Consider the following 17,845-nt stretch of genomic DNA (forward strand, 5'->3'; position numbering starts at 1 on the left):
TGGTTGGTTTCACCTACTATGATATACAAGTTTTAAAACCAAGGATTTTTTTCTGTTTTTGTCATGTATCTGTCACAGAGTTGATATTTACATAGTTGAATTAGTAAATGAATGAACTCAGAATCCCAAGAATTCCCCCAGACAAACCAATTCTTATGAACTTCAAGCTGCCTTGAAGTGGGTCTAGTCCAGGATCCCCACTGAGAAAGGTGACTCATGGTTTCAGCTTTGTTACTCCAGCAAGTACAAAGAAGACAACAACAGGAGGAGCAGACAGCCTACTCTGAACTTGCCATTTGAGGTGTGAGTCCTGTTCATCTAAAAGGTTGGAGCTGCTCCATGATGAATAGGAAGGGAACTGGTTGCTAGGGCCATACAAGGCACTCCAGTCTGAGAGCCTGCCAGACTTCCCTCACAGACACATTTTGGACCTCATCCTGGACCAACTCCTATAGGTTCCTGAACTCAGTACCTCCCTGGATACTTGGGAAAGAAGAGTTTCATTCCCAGGACCTCAGAGAGGTAAAGAAGCAAAGCAGTGAGCAGTACATGGCTCTTCAAAAATCAGAACACAGGATGTGGCTCAGTGGTCCAGTGCCCCTGAGTTAAATCCCCAGTAACCACCCCCTCCCCCAAAATTGGAACACAAGGGACATTTTAACTCAGTGGACTGTAATTTGGCTTCCATCTTGAAACAAACTGCTTCATATTTCATGAACAATTTCACAAAGTTTCACTATGATCAGGAGACATTTGAAGGAAGGAATTCCAGTTTATTTGAAATAAAAACATGGGTTCCTAGTCATTGAGGAGAATTTTTGGAAAATAGGGCTCTCAGGAGAAAGGCAGTGCATGGTTTGCACTCCATAATACACAAAAGTGATACCAAACTTTTCTGCCAAAAACATGACCACAAAGACTGTAAAGGCAAACAGCTCTGCTCCTGCCTCTAATAACATATATTCAGAAATGTACAATTCTTTTTCTTCCAATCCTCTAGATTTGGAAAGTTTTGACCTGCCCAAAGTGCACCAGATTACACACCTTCCCTTGTTTGCAGTGCCTCTTATGATTCTCAATGTGGAGAGAGAATTTGAAAAGCTATTACAACTGGGTCACCCTTCACTTATAAAGATGCTTTTATCACCATGGAAATCTAATCTGTTGCAATTTCTTTCAAGCATTCTGTTGACTCTGGATGTTGAGTTGCCAATTTAAATTTTTTAGTGCTTTATAGTTTGTGTTTGTATGTATTAATAAAGTATTTCCTTATTTAACAGAAATAAAGAGAGATGAGGAAGTTGCAGTGCAGAGGCCCCACGTATTATGAGGCAAGAGAGCCCAAGGCTCAAGAAATAATTTAGCAAATACTGGGACAATAATCTCTCCCCACCCTGTCCCAAGTTTAGACAATCAATTGAATTAATCAGACTCTCTTTCTGAAATGTGAATGGGAGGGATCAATTCTTCACACCTTAGTGTGAATCTTTTCAACCTGTCACTATCTTGACAGAGGTTTCTGCATTGTTTTTGGTCCAGACTCCATAGGGGTTGAAGAGAGATGTTGAAGAGGGAAAGAGCCACAAGAAAAACAGGAGGACAAAATGTAACCTGGGAAACCATGCTAAAGAAAGAATGCAGGGATTTGGGGTAGAGACAGAGGTTGGGAGAACAAATAGGGATGTGAAACAAAGGACTTCTCTCCCCATTGTTTCTGAGGAAGTGGCCTAGAAGGTCACTAATAGAAAAGTTCCTCTAATTTTAAATACATCCTGGGGCTGACCATGTTGGTCATAATGTCAGAAAAGGGAGCAATTGCTGTTGTCAACTAGGGAACAAACACAAGATACCAACACTGCTTTCCCTAGAATTAAAGGAATGAGCCTGATTCCCTGTGCGGCCACCTGGAACCATCACCTGCTCTAGTTACTGACCTGTTAGCTCCCTAGTTTACCCTCATTTTACAATCACATGGCCTTTTTGCCCCAACTTGCCCCAGGCCACTTAGATATTGTCCTAGGATGTTTCATCAAATCCTAGAAATCAAATTCAAAAATGACTAGAAACTCCCAATACAGTAATTTCTTAGTATACTCTGGAGCTTAGTTTTAGAACACCCCATAGATACCAAAATCCATGGATGCTAAAGCCTCTTATGTAAAATGGCTTAGTATTTGCATATAGCCTTATGTGCATCCTCCCATATACTTTAAATCATCTTTAGATGACTTATAATACTTAATACAGTGTAAATTCTACATAATTAGTTTGTTATACTATCTGTACATGTTCAGAACAGATAAACTTTTTTTTTCAAATATTTTTGATCTGAGGTTGGTTGCTTGAATCCATGAGTATAAATCAAAGCCAAGTTGGAACAATTATGAAAGAAGTTAGTACTGTGTGTGTGTGTGTGTGTGTGTGTGTGTGTGTGTGTGTGTGTTTATCATGGTCCCTGAAAAGTCACCAAGGGAATGATCATTTGCTAATGTTTCAGTTTGCAGACAGACTCAAAAATAAAGTATTAGAATGATTTGAGAGTAAACACACTTTAGTAAATCCTTTCTTGAAGGATGGAGGAAAAATTAAGGGAAAATGTCCACAAATATAGACAGTTGAGGAAAGAAATAATTGACCAAAGTGTCACTGCTAGATAATCCAAATATATTTTATTACATTTAATAAGCACTTAAAATCAAGTTGCAATTAAAGCTGAAAGATTACCTTTGCCTTTATGTGTACAATAAAGTCAATTTTATTTAGTTATACATTACATTTTGATGGTTAAATTGTTCATATGAAAAGTTGTATTAGCAAGTTATATTAACTATAAAAATGGAAGTTAACTAAAAGGAAGAGAAATATGAAATATCAAACATAACTAAACATAGAAATTATACAAAAGGTAACTGATTTAATAATATATTTTATGTCAACTTGGTTAACATATCCCATTAAATGGTCTGGTGTTACAATCCTAAAATTTCATAATTTTAAGAGCTAAGGGCAGAAACAAAAATTCACATATAGTATATACTTACAAAAAATAGAAAAGAAATAATATCAAAGAAAAAAAGATTATTCATACTTTAATTACTAATTTGTTCTTACAACATAACCTAACTGAATTTAGTCTAACTTAACCTAATTTCATCTATAACTGAATGCCTTATGTATTCCAACTACAACCATTCTTCACAAGACAATATAATGCATGATTATTTTTAGAACTTTAGATCATGAGGAAAAATTAACACCAGTTTTGAGAATTCATTTTTACTATTGTTCTATTGTTTAAGCATTTTTTCAATTAGTTCTTAACCCAAGCACGGATTCAGCAATTTTTAAAGTTACTTTAAAATCTTAGTATTTTTAGATCTACATATCATCAGAAAAAAAAAAAGGTTAACAGGTTTCAAGAATTCACTTATTGTTCTAAATTTTTTATTTTTTCATTATTGTTTACTTTTCATTGCTTTATGGTTTTTATTTTTTTTTTTACCATTCCTTGGCACAAGTTCAGCAAATTACAAGATGCATTGTTACTGGAAGTTCTACTTTGAAATTCTTAGCATTTTTAAGTCACTATATCATCTACATATTTTTAAACTGATTAATGTACATTTTTAAAATATTTTTCTTATTTTTCAAGGTTTTAGAAATGTTGAAAAGTTTTGTTATTTTTTATATATGTGTGTGAGAGTTTTTAATTTCCGTTGCATCTGACTTAAGCACAAATGTAGCACCTTTCGAGCTATTTTTTTACTTAAAAGTATTAAAACTTATTACAATCACTCTTCATCCAAAAATAGCAAGATTTTAAGGATATTTTAGTTTTTGATATTTGAATTATAAAAATGGTTATTTCTTTTGATAGATTTTTAAACATTGTTTTAATTGCTCCTAAACTGGGTGCCTGTTTAGGGGCTTTCTAGGTGCATTTTGAACCAAAGTATCACAAGAAAGTTTCAGTACTTTTAAAATTTTACAGATGCTCAAAAACAGTGCAGGTTCTAATTTTTTTTCTGTGTTTGTTTTGCTTGTTCTAATATTTTTTAGTCTTATGTCAGTTTTTTTTTCCTGTTTATTCCTGATCAAGGCAAAAACTTAACAGATTTTTAGTTGAATTTTGATTAAAAAAATCCATACAAATAACCTATTTTTAAATTTACAGTGATTCAAAAATATATAAAATAGTAACACAAATGTTAGGAACTATTTTCGTGGGGGTTTTTTGTCTTTTTTTTATTTTGTGCTTTTTTTCTTTTTTTGTTTTTTGTTTTTATTTAGTTTATATACATTTTTTTTTCAATTTGCTCCCAACCTGGGCACAAACTCAGTAGCTCCCTGGCTACACTGTGCTCCAAAATTTAATAGGAAAGCAATAAGTATTTTAAAGTTACAGGTCCCTACCACCTCCCACCCCCAAATAACTGCAAATATACAATTTTTTTGTTATTATTGTTATTATTTTCTCATTTTTTTTCAATTCGCTCCCGACCTGGGCACAACTGCAACAGCTTTTTGGTTGCATTGTGCCCCAAAATTTCATATGGATTATGTATAACTAATTAAAACAAATAAAAAAATTAAAACAAATTCATATGGAGAATAAATATTTTATACAACTCAGACCCTCAAAAGAAAGGTAATTATAAGTATTAAGAAAAAAATGTTAGTGTTGCTTAGGTTTTCTTTATTGATGTTTCGTTGTTTTTTTTTTTTTTTTTCTATGTGATTTTCCATTTTGCACCTGCCAGGCACATAGGTAGCAGCTTTCTGGCTTAGAATTTTCATACAAAAATCTTTATGTAGTATAAAAAGAAAAGTTTTAAAAATTGACACTGTTTGTGATTATAAATGTGTAAATTTTGTTAATTTTCTAATTCTCCCCAACCATATACATGAAAATACTTTTTCTTTTCTGTTTTCAAAATTATCAAATACAAATTTAGCATAATTTAACAAAATTAGCATAATAATTTTTACCAATTCTTTAAAATTGGACACATTTCTTATTAATAATATTAGGATAAGATACGTTCTTGTGTTAAAATAAATTGAATGACAATTCAAACAAGAAGAAAAAGATTAGCATATATCAGTAGTAATATAACCTTTTTTTAAATAATCCCTGAATTTGTTCTATATTTATAGGCCCAACCCAATTACCAAAATCAATGGAATGGAAATAGGTTTTTAGAAGTTTAAAGTAATCTGTGTATCACTAAAGTGAAGGCCACTGGCCACTTACATAACATGATACCATGAAATTCCAACCCAGCAGAAGAGTCTGGTGATCTGTTTCAGTTGTTGTAATTAGACTTGACCTATAATTACTGAACAAAACAGCATATTACATTAAATGTTCAAACAAATGCATCTGACTGTATTTGGTACACTGATCTATACTCAGTATCATTAGCTTCAAAATCTTAGCATAAAAAAAATCATAGGAGAAACTGTATCTGGACCAGAAGACAATTCTTGTACCTAGAAAGTAGATTCTAGCATTAATTCACCGCCATTATTGGTTGTTTGATCACTAACTTCCTCTTGAATAGCTGGAAGGGAAGGCTTTGTGGTTAGAGGTGTTTCAGTCTTAAACAGGGACTCCATCCTGATATGGGTATTGATGTAGAAGGACTTCTGAAAGGACTCAAGAGTGAAATAATAGATGAAAGGGTCAAAGCAACAGTTCAGAGTTGCAAGGCACAAGGTAATTGGATACATTATCTTTGCAAACCTTTCCAACAAGCAATTGGTAATAGCTTGGGAGCGCACCAGGGCATACAGGAAGAGAACAGAATTATAGGGTACAAAGCATACCACAAAGACTGCCATATGCACTGTGATCATCTTCAGCACTTTTTTCTTATTGGTCCCAATTTGAGACAAAGTAGCAGGCTTGCGGAGGGTTCTCAGCACCACAGAAGAACAAGTGACATTCAGTATCAGAGGAATGATAAACCCCACAACTTCAATAAATATTGTGATCTTGGACAGATAAGTCTTCCAGACCCTTTTGGAGAAGCCCTCAAAGCAGGTGGTGGTTGCATTGTTGACATTCGTGGTGGAGAACAAAGATGCTGAAATACCACCACTGAGGACCAGAATCCAGACACCAGCACACACAATGGCAGAATTCCTCCTGGTCCTAATGGTACGAGATCGGAAGGGATAGACAATAGCCAGAAAACGATCCACACTAATACAGGTAAGAAAGAGCATGCTCCCATAGATATTGGTGAGAAATGCAGTCCCAGAGATCTTGCAGAGAGTGTCACCAAAAGGCCAGTGCCGGTTGAAGTTGTAAAATATTTTGAAGGGTAGGGTACAGACAAAAAGCAAATCAGAGAGGGCCAGATTAGTGATGAAAATAGCGGTCTCACTTCTCATTTTCATGCGAAAGCAGAAGACAAACAGAGAAGCACTGTTGGTTATCAGACCCAGGATGAATACAACACTGTAGACAGCACCATTCAGATTATATTTGAAGGAATCATCAACAATGCAAGTATTATTGGTAGTAGCATTGCCCAACCTGGGTCTGAGGCTTGAATTTAAATCTTGGAATTGGAAGTCAATGAATCTTCTGTCACCCATGGATTTTTTTCAGAAGGCCTGCTAGCTGCAGGGGTTCACCACTCTGAGACTAGGGACTGGTAGGAAATACTTTCCTCCTGTGGGAGACAAGATGGAATGAATCAGCAAATCTGCCTTCCAGAAAGTAAAATATATATGATCTACCCAGGTTGAAAGATAACATGCACGTTCAATTGAGTTTGGCAAGTACTTTTGAGAACCTACCATACATTAAAAGTAATACAAGAGTATGTTGCAGAAGTGGGAGAGATCAAACTCAACAAGTAGGTGCAATAGTTTGGCACTGCGATGAAGGGGGGGGGGGACGGGACGGGACAACATCTAACAACTAAAGCAATGCAAATGCTTTGATATTTGCATGGCACTTTTCAATTTTTAAAATCCTGTCAAAAGCCATGCTTTATTTGATTTCCAAAAGAATACCATAAGGTAGGCATGAGTGAAATTCTCACCATTTTACAAAGTAGAAATTGAGGCTTAAATAATTTTAAAATTATAGAATATGAGAAATGGAAGAGGGTATAAGTGGTATGGCCAGAACCAGATTCAGTTTATTTTATTCCTAACCCAAGGACTTTTAAGCTACTCCAAATGTCTACTCTCCAGTGTTACTGAAACACCTTATCTGAGTATTAGTTCTATTGTAGATGGTTATAGGACCTCCAGAACACTCTCTAAAATGTCATGACTAATCTCCTGAACTAGATAACTGGTTCATCTTTTTCTTCTAAATTAGGAGTTAAGGAATCCCTCAGTTAATTAGAGCTGCTAGCCAAATTTTTTTTCACTATACCACACTGCCTTTATAAGGAGACAATTCAAATAACAAACTCAACACTTCTATCCTGCAGGTCATGGTCCTCTTTCCAAGTTTCTCTCATGCTAGACCCTAAGCCTATGTTGTCTTCCTTTTCCGTTTATCAAGGCTCATTCCATCAGATACTTCCACAACTCCACCTACTAAATCTCCCTGATCAATAAAGCCTTTGCTTGCCAAGTAGAAGTGATGAGAGATGGATTTTATATGAACAGCCACCCCTCAAGACTCACGTCTGATCTGTCCCCTTATATGTTTTCTGCCTGCCTGTTTGTACATGTGACAGCTAGTGATTTAATCTATTTTTTTTTTATTATCTAGGCAGACATTTTTTGAAGGTGCATTTAGAAATATTACCAACGTTCTCCTAGGTCAACAGCTGCCACTGGAGAGAGACTGTCCTTTGAAAGTGCTCTAAAATACACTATAGATAAATAGCTGCTGAATGAATTCTTTTGAATGAGAAGGACATGGAATAAAAGTGGCCTTTATTCCCTAACATATCCAGTAATGAGATTTCACATGATTTTATTCTAAAATGTAAGAGGCAGTTTTCTGAAATGATTTCCCCTTATGTCATTTTTTCCCTCAGAATTCTCAGGAAACAGATCAAAGGACCTCAGTATAAAATAGAGAAGGGAGTAAAGGGAGTAACCTGTGAAAGATGCAGAGGTCTGAAATCACCTAAACCAGTGTTTGGCTTAAGAAAAGAAATATTTGGTTTGAGGGGAAAAATATTTATTTACTGCAGTGCACAGAGGGAGAGATGATGTTGGAAAATATGGGGTATAAAGCAAAGGGTTGTCATTTTTAATAGTTTTCAAGTTAAAATTGGAAGTTTGCTATCCTTGATTTATCATTCAACAAATGTTTATGGACTACCTCCCCTAAGCCTAACCCTGAACTAAAATCACAGTCCTTCTTGGCTATTTTATTGTATATGCCCAGCTCAACTGTTGTTAGAAGTGCCCTAATATGCAAAAGCAAAGTACCATAGAAACCTTGACCATGTAAGGTCTACAAAAAAAAAAAAAAAAGAGCCAGATAAGGAAGATATAAAATCAAGTGGGAGGATAGGAGAGGAGATGGAAAGGAAAATAGCAAAGAAAGAAAAACTAGAGAATTGATAAAAAAAAAAAGAGGGGAAGAGGAAGTAAAGAAGAGAGAAGCTTGTGAGAGGTAAGTGCTGCTGTCTAATTATATCTAATTTGCATTCAGTCCTGGGAGGGATAACCAGCTCAGAGTTCCTACAGTCCCATTCTGGCTAACTTGCTTTATCTTATTACCTCCAGATTTCTCTGATAGAAGCATGGTTTGCAATCAATGAGTTTAAGGTCACTGAAGCTGATCAGCAGAAACAAGAGCCTGGAAGATCTCAATCAATGATGATCATATCACACTTTGGAAGCCGTAGACCCAAGGTTTTTGCAGCTTATGTGTTTCATCATGGAGTGGTTTAAGAAAAAAGGAAATACCAAACTTCTCAACTGCTTAATCCATTTTCTTTACTATTTTTAACACCTCACTCACTGTCCATTAACCCAGAAGTCTTTTTTTTTTGTAAACTAAGATGATCATCCACATTCAAAATGAATAATTTCATTGCTGAAAAAAATCAAAACAGTCAACGAAATATCCATTTTACATAGCCACACAATCTAAAGAAATCATGGGGCTACAAAACCCTTAACATAAAAGCCTGGCTTTTTTCACTGGGATCTGCTTGCACCTACCTTCTACACTAAGTACTGCTAGTAAGTTTATTTTATTTGTAAAATTCTTTCATAGTAGAAGCCTTTTCACCTCTGCCCAGAGTTCTTCCAGTCTGTCCACTGGTAAATCATGGGACATGTTGCTATGTCACTGGCTATATATTATTTTGTACTTTTTAAGATGTAATGTTCCAAATAGGTGCATTTGTCTCTTGTTTTTCATCCATTTCTTTTCATAATTTCAGTCATTTTATTCTTTATCTTAATTGACAAATCATAATTATATTACATGTGTGGAGTATAATGTGATGTTTTAATATACGTATACAATGCAGACTATTAAATCAAGCTAATTAACACATCCATTACCTTATTTCAGTTTTATATCCCCCAGAACATATGCACCATACCCACAGCAGGCAGTATGTTAATGCCTGGCACTTCTTCTCTGCTGCTCTGAGTAATCAAATCCTGTGGGAGAGGAAAGGACCACAGACAAGAAAGCTGTACAGTCTCACTCCTAAAGAGAGGGCATGGGAAAACTGCCTCTATGGCCCTATTCATAGCTCTCCTTTGCCTGAACACACACCACCTTTGCTGTCTAGCAGGGAGGGTGTGGTGCTAGGACTTAACACAGCATTGGAAGCAAGGAGTTCTATTTCTGACTCAGACACTGGTTCACTCTGTAACTTGGCTATACTGTTTCTCTTCCCTGTATAAACATTACCTCTGAGCCTCACAGCTGAGGCTAGGAAGATTCAACAGTGCTTGTGAGTAGCTTTATGAGCTTGCCAATATTCAATCTTACCTAACCACAGAGAAACATTATAGAAGCTGTTTCCTTCTCCCACCTCTGACACAACTGGAAATTTATATCTGAGTATTTCTTGGTACTCTGAACTTCATATTAGCAACACATCTTTTTCTTGATGTCTTATACCTCAGAAATTCCCCCCTTGAGTTCCAACCTTAACACAATGAACTCATAACAAAGCAATTCAGGAAGAGACTTCCAATGGAATATCTCTCCTAGAGCTATAATTTTAAATAATAATCAGAGAAATATTTGGCTCTTGAGCTGATTCCAAAGGAGAATCAATGATGTCCAAAAAACAAGGTCTTTTCTCCCTGATTGGCTTTTCTTTAGGCTAAAAGAAACAGTATTTCTAACTACTAGATCTTCCTGAAGGGATAATGTATTGAGTAGTGAATGGAGGTAAAGAGCCCACACTTGAGCGTCTGATGAGATGAAGAAAGGAAAAAAATTTAGGCCGACACAGTTAATTACATCTTCCACTACAAGCAGCATCAGACTATTGTATTGTGCAGATGTTTGGAGCCAATTATTCCAACAATTAATAACCTAGGGGATAAGCATTAGGTAGGTGTATTTTCATTGACAATGGACAGGATGTAGGTCACCTGGAGGTTGATCAAAAAGTCATTGACCCTCAATGAATTTTTAACTTTGACCTACACATATGGAGCCAATTCTCACAGTTCATTGTAGTATCATTTTTTCTGGTTTCTAATGATAATGAATTATATCATGTTTGGTGTCTTTGAGGCTCCTGGAGGAAATGGTTAGGCTTTTGTCCATATAAGGACCAGTGTGCCGAGAGCCATTGCCAAGTAGGAATGACACATGGCAATTTCTTTGTCAGCCTACTCCATGTTGCTTAGAGGAAGGACTCTCCATTGTGGAAATGGGCTTGCCTTTGGACCCAGGTCATTTGCAGTGACATTGCATGTATGCTTGAGTAAGGTGACCTTGCTCAAGGACCAGGGCACATCCAGGTTTAGGGTATATCCTGCTGGGATTAGGGAGTATCCGCTCCTTGGGTTTAGGGCGGTTCCAGGTTTAAGGTGTACCCTGCTGGGAATAGGGGGTATCCTGCAGCCTCAAGCACCCACCTGCTCCTTGAGTTCCCGTTGAGTTCTCGCCGGATTCAGAAAGTATTTGGGATTCAGAGCCTGGTGGAGTATGTGAATTTTGCCCAGAACGTGGATTTCCCCAGAACGTGTGTAGAGTGCCAGTGTGAGTTCGAGAATAAAGAATTGCTGTTTGAATCTACAAGGCTGTGAGTGGCTCGTGATTTTGTGCCCAGCCAGACTTCGACACCAGTGAATACTTAAGTCACTTCACAAAGTGCTAACCTTTCAGATGATACATTGGAAACAAAGTTCTAACTCAGAGAAAGCTGAAACCTACTGTGTCCTTGCCTATAGATACTTATCAGTAAGACAAATTTAAAAATACAAAAATGTTGTTAAAATACAGCTCAAAATCATTCTCCTGGAGCAACAGGGAATATATCCAGATTGTTGTTCCTCATATGAATGGCTGATAACAGATAAGATTTCTAAAGTAAATTTTCTATGCCAAGTCACAGGCACAGGTCACAATCATACATGTGGTTCCAATTGACGTTCCAATGCATTGGTTGATGTTTCATAATAGTTTTCAAACACAATCTAGGCTTGCGAAATTCCATATGGAGGAAACAATAGGTAAATGTTTCACTCCAGAATGGAGCAAGGAAATTCTTTTGCACTGGCCTCTTATTTTTGAAGCAAGAAATACCAGTTTTAAAGTAATTTGTCTGTATTGAACTTTGTTTTCACCAAAATTAAAGGCTGATTTTTCCCCATTTTATTTAAGGAGAGCAAGAAATTGACAGAGGCTCCAATCTAATCAGATCCTATCTTTAGTGACCAACTTAATACTTTTTTCTTTTCTCCCCCAAAGTACTCCAGTCTTCTACTAACCCTTCACCTGATGACACAGTCCAATCTTTGGGGAATAATGTGGTCCAGTGCTCAATATGATGGGGCCAAAGATTACATCAGACCTACTAATGTAGAATTTTCCCTTGTACTTAGTTATAGAGTAAGAAAACTGCAGAGAAATTGCTCAACTTAGTGTTATGAAATTGTTTAGAGTCTTGAGACTCAATATCTCATCTCATCAGAAGCCCCAGACCTTTTGGGAAAGATTTTGGGTGTTCCTAAAACAGCTCATTTCCAAATTCTGAAAGATTCACACATGCCAGTTAGGACTCAGTTTCATTCCATATATCTGAACAGACAAATCAGTAATCAATTCGAACAGCAATTCATCTGATACACTTGAATATTCATCCTGATAATATGAATTAAAAAGGTCTCCCATCTATAACGTTATGTATCAATGACAAAGAAGGGTTGAGCTAAAGAATGAATATTCATCTACAGCAGAATTGCCTGGATTTTACTATAAACAAATATAACTCCTTCTCTATCCATTCTAAATTATTATATCATATGATCTGTAATAATCTGGAAGTATTGGTTACAAAAAGAGTTGGAGAGGTAGAGTGCTTGCCTCACATGTGTGAGGCACTGGGTTTGATTCTCAGCACCACATGTAAATAAATGAATAAAATAAAGGTTCATCAACAATTAAAGATTTTTTTTAAAAAAAGAGTTCGAGAATAAAATAAGTATTTGTGTAGAAAATTAATACTAGGAAAATGGTACTCACCACATTAGTTTAAATTCTGGCAGCAATTTTATCTCAGATATGAGTACTCAATAAACTTTCTGGAGGCACTGTAGTTAGGAATTTCCTCCAACAGGTGCTGTGAAATAGAATTTGTTACAATAGTGTACCATAAGAGAGCTTATCAGTAAAATATATACAAAGATCACAAGGTAGACAAAATTATTACATTACATAAATCATAGTAAATGAGAGTCAACATATTTTAAAATAGTATTTAACAATTTTAGATAATGTTTTATTTTCCAAAACTGTCATTGCTGTCCCATATTTTAAGAGTGAAGCACAAAACCCATGAATCTATATAACTTATAATCATCTAAAAGATAACTAGGACCAAAAGGCATAAAAATATCCCTCCCCACTTCCATACATTAAAGATGACCAACAAAAGAACTTTTTTTGGTCTGAAGTTATATCAGTTTTTTATTTTTCTCGTCTCTCTCCCTTTTTCTCTGGCAACAACTGTTTTGGTTGGGCAGGCGCCTTAATGGAGGCAAAGAAAGAACACTGGAACAACAGGTGGAGACTCCACTGCCTTTTCTCTAACCTATATTCACACCCGATTTCTTTACTTCCTGACCTGAACTATACTGATATGAGAGAGGCTTCAACTACTGGCTATTAGCACAATCATTGATAATCACTCTGCCTTTACCAGTGTATCCTAGGCCTATACATCATAGCATTCTGTAACACCTTCAAATTACAAATCTACAAAATACACATATAGAATCAGAATATATAATGGGATTCTTAAAGGTAGCATTTAGACCTCATAGCAATGCTTATAAAGTAAAATCATCTGCCAGTGACAGACTCATGATATTGCCACATCTCATTCTCTTCCAAAAATAAAAGGTAGCATAAAACAATGCAGACTGCTAATGATACTCTAATTTTCCTGATATAATATCTCTCTAAAAAAACCAAAATAAATAAAATATTTAGACAATTTAAAATACATTGAAATCACCTTAATATTAAGGAGAATAGTTTTCACACTCCTCCAGAAAGCAGTATTCCTGAAATAAAATGAATATTGTTTTACTGGGGTTTCTGAAATAAAGACAGAAACATTAACATTTCTTTATTTTATGATTTTCATAATTGATATAAAGAAATTTTTAAAATTTGGAAATCCAAGCAAATAGGAATTTCAAACACTCAGATGTTTTCATTTCTGATATTAATTCTATATAGCCACGTTTTGTCCCATAACTAGGTAACTATGGGAGAACACATCACAGTCCCTTTCTGGGCCTCAGTTTCTCTTTGTCTTCCACCTTTGGCCCTGACTGACAGAAGCCTTCAATTGTTGCTATGGTAGAGGCTTCTCTGGTTATCCCCTGCTAGTTATTTTCACCTGCTTCCACTTGTCACTGAAAAAAAAAAGAGTTTTAATTCTTGAAAGTCTGTAATGACAATCATTAAATTTTATTAAATGCAATGAAATGACTGCTAGATTTATTTGAATATCAGAAGTAAATATTATTAATTAGCACAAAACATAAGAATCACAGAGCAAGATGCCATTTACACCCTCATGTCTTCCAAATCCCCTTATTTTCCTCACCCTCTGTCCTGCCTATTCAGCAACCATACCAACTCTAATCTTCTAGATCTCAATTCTTGATCCTTTCTATCTGGTCACCTTACCCATCAAAATATGAGATTAACAGCATACTTCAGAACATAACTATACAAAATCAGCAGATTACTTATTCTGTTCATGGTTCTGATAACCAATAAACCTACTAAAAGTGAGGCTGGTTTCTCAACTTCCAATTTCAGTACCAATATTCCCAAATACATTATTTTTTTTCCTTCCCTTGAAAAAGGTCAACAGCAGACCATATATGATGACAGGCAGACAAAAGCAACTGCACAATTAGATTCTGACCAAATCACAGCAAGGGCAACAAATCTCACTGCATTTTCCCTCAAAGGGGATTGAATAGATCAAGCTTTAGCTAAGCTGGGCCTGGGTGTTGCTTTGAGGCATCTCCCCATTCCTGTCTTTAACTTACAGAGAGTACACATTCTGAAAGGCTGGCCTGATTGTTCCAATAGGGCTTTCATTCATATCTCTGATTGGCAGGAGGTGCTTTAGAATGTAGAGGATATCAGGTTTATCAACTGAACTCATCCTTTATAGAAAGAGTGCAACTTTTCTTCTGCGACAATGCAAAGGGATTTATAATCAATTTTGGTGGGTATATTGTTTGGAATTTTGTTCTGAAAAATGAACAAGTTGCAAAGCCACTGGATAAATTTGTTTGGATAGTAGGTTATTATTGTTGTCTCCATATTAGTCAAGAAAAAAAATGGTGGTTTAATTTGGTAAAGTAGCAAAATGAATAACCCCACCAAGCTCTGTAATGTTCTAAACTTTGGATTTGTCTGGTCATTTTTCATACAGAAATCATGATAAATTACATTATTATATTTTCTGAAACAAACTGAACAAAATACAATACTTATCAATTCAATAAGATCTTTTTACTAAAAATCTTAAAAACATTCAGGATATACAGGAAGAGAATTTTAAAGATGTCACAATGTTGCATTTTATGGCAAAAGCAAAAACTTTCACATTAATAGTGAATTCTATTTATGCCAGAATTAGTTTCTCATTCAAACATGATTCTTCCTTTATGGGCAAATTCATGAATTATTCAATATAGCAAATGTCACATTCTCCATAAATCAATTAAGCATCAAAGGCATGTCGTGTATAGTTTTACTAGAAAAAAACCTCATCATAATAGAAGCCACATTAGCTCACAATCAATTGTAAACCAAAGAAATACAAAGCTAGCCAAAATTGTTCTACCCTGTGATTAAAAATCAGCTCTTTAGGACAACTGTGTTTACATGAAACAACAGCCTGAAAATCCTGTCTCTTCCACGGAAACAATATTATTGCCAAAACAATAGAAATTCTTGTTTTTGTTTTTGTTTTTTTACCATTCAACACGACGATCCTTGTTCAGCACTTCAGAGTTGAAGTCTAACTTCTTTCCCAAAACACTCAAAGCATCAGTGTTTCCACTGAAGTTTGTTACGCCATCCCCCACCCCCAAACGCCCAAATCAAATCTTTCTCAAAGAGACTTACCCCAAAAAAGAGTGTGCTAGATGAGAGAGTGTGCTCATGCCTGTAGACAATTAGCTAATAAACATGTAAACGGGCAACTCGCACTTTGGAAGTGCATATTTTTATCCATTATTTTTTTTTTTACAGGGAAAGGTTAGCCCAGCCCAAAGTAGCAGACTCTGGGCTGCCGCAGCTTACAGTAAACCGCTCATTCTGAAAATGTGAGCTTATTTACATTTATCTCTTTCCCTTTGTTAAGAACCGGCCCTCTTTAATGCTGTAGCCGGCATGCCTTTAACAAACAGGACACAAGAAAAGGCCCAAAGTCCGGGCTGGAGCCCAGGGCCGGGGGGAACTCTTGGGGGTCTCAATAGGAAATGCTTTTCATTGGATAAGGAGGCATTATTAGGAGCCGAGATCCCGCCCAATCCCCTGTGCTCCACCGTTCCCTTAGTCACCAATCACTGGACTGAAGAAGTTTTTCCTTAAAGAGCATTGCCCAGGAAAAGCAGTTTCACAGTCAAGAATTAGTGGCTTAAGTGCCACTTGACAATATAAAAAGTGTCTTTCCTGACCAATTAATCCACAGAGAAAGCCTGTGTGCCTGTCTTTGCTGCAGGACCGCTACCCCCTTACAATTCTAATGAGGAGGAGGAGACAAAACTTCAAACTGGGAGGAGTGTTTCAATTATGAGAAACCCATGTTTGCTTTTATTTGTTTGAAATAATTACAACAATATTGATAATAATAAATAGGGGGCAGGGAAAAGGCAAAAGTGAAAGGGACCATAAATATATTCTTACTATATTATGCAAAATTAAATCTCCCACCACCACAAAAAAAATCCATAAAATTCAGTATTATACTCACTTGCTCAAGCCAGCGAAGTATCCTCAGATAGAGATGTGTTGGGGTCCCAGAGCTCCAACACCCACCTTCTATGGGCCAGGAAGCCGTCTGTGGCAAAAGGAGGGTCTACACTTCTTTTAAATAACTGCTTGGCAGGAAGACTAATTACCATGAAATTTTCAGAGGTTTTCAAAAAAAAAAAAAAAAACCAAACTAAATAGTACAGATGCAATCTGTTTATAATGAGGAGTTATCGACAACTGTATACCTCCTCTCCCCTTGGCAAGTTATTTGCCTATAGGTTGACTGCCTTGGTCACCCACACTCCTTTTTTTTTCTTCTTTTTCCCCACCCTCTCCCTGACCTAAACTCAATCATATATCTGTAGACTTCTTTTCTAGCCTTTCCCTTCCACTTACATGCCCCCCTCCCATCTTTTCCTCCTCTACCTCCACCCACTGCCAAGACTATGACAACAGCAATCCCTCCCCCTTCTCTGGAATGAAACCTTTGGCCAAGGATAAGGTGCTTTCATTTTCTGGGCAGAGTCATGTCCCTGGAGAATTGGGGTAACCTCTGTCTGCTTCATAACTTCAGTCTGCATAATTAAGCTGATTCCCAAATAAAACATGTTTCACATTTGTTTATTCTCCCTCTTTCTTCAGCTCTATTGTAGCTGTTCTCACTAACAGGTCAGTGTGAAGCTGACACTAGCCTTATTACTTGTGACTGACTCTGAAAAACACTTTCTCTGTTGCCTCCCCTCCTCCACCCCATACTCTCAGTCTCTGTTCTTTCTGCTTCCCTCTCTGCTTATCTCAGGTATATCTATTTCTGTCACTTACTGATACTGGTTATGTCTTCATGAGTGATCTTTTCACCTATTCTGGGCCTAAACCACCCCTTGATTCATTTGTCAGACCATGAAAGAAAGATACAATCATTGTCCTGCAGAACTTCACCATATAGGTGAAGATACAAAGATGCATGGCACAATGAAATACAAAAAGGCAAATTTTGAAAAATACTAAAGCAGTATTATGAAGAATGAGTTCTATAATGAATCAGAGGATGGAGATGAAGTTGCATAGATAGATAGAGACTGGACAGCTTCTCAGATAAGGTGAAGTTTGAGCTGAACCTTGATGGATAACCCCAAAATGGAAGCGGTTAATGTTCTAAGTGGTTTGATCCAAGTGATCAAATGCAGAATAAAGGAA

The 17,845-nt window shown here is 36.3% G+C and overlaps 1 protein-coding gene across 2 annotated transcripts; it reads right to left on the bottom strand.

The window, feature by feature from the left end:
- Positions 1–2,650: 2,650 nt before the first annotated feature.
- On the bottom strand, positions 2,651–16,370 carry Lpar4 (lysophosphatidic acid receptor 4). Of its 2 annotated transcripts, none has more exons than XM_005328817.5 (4): positions 15,797–16,370; positions 13,653–13,701; positions 12,659–12,755; positions 2,651–6,683 (listed from the first exon to the last, which is right to left on the bottom strand). In XM_005328817.5, exon 4 carries the CDS (start codon positions 6,604–6,606, stop codon positions 5,494–5,496), a length of 1,113 nt encoding a protein of 370 aa, XP_005328874.1. In that variant the 5' UTR covers positions 6,607–6,683; positions 12,659–12,755; positions 13,653–13,701; positions 15,797–16,370; the 3' UTR covers positions 2,651–5,493. The 2 variants fall into 2 exon arrangements, with proteins under 2 accessions (XP_005328874.1, XP_040138522.1); XM_040282588.2 differs by lacking the exon at positions 15,797–16,370 and adding an exon at positions 15,647–15,766.
- Between the last annotated feature and the right edge of the window lie 1,475 nt (positions 16,371–17,845).

This window comes from Ictidomys tridecemlineatus, chromosome X, assembly GCF_052094955.1.
Source record: "Ictidomys tridecemlineatus isolate mIctTri1 chromosome X, mIctTri1.hap1, whole genome shotgun sequence".
NCBI lineage: Eukaryota > Metazoa > Chordata > Mammalia > Rodentia > Sciuridae > Ictidomys > Ictidomys tridecemlineatus.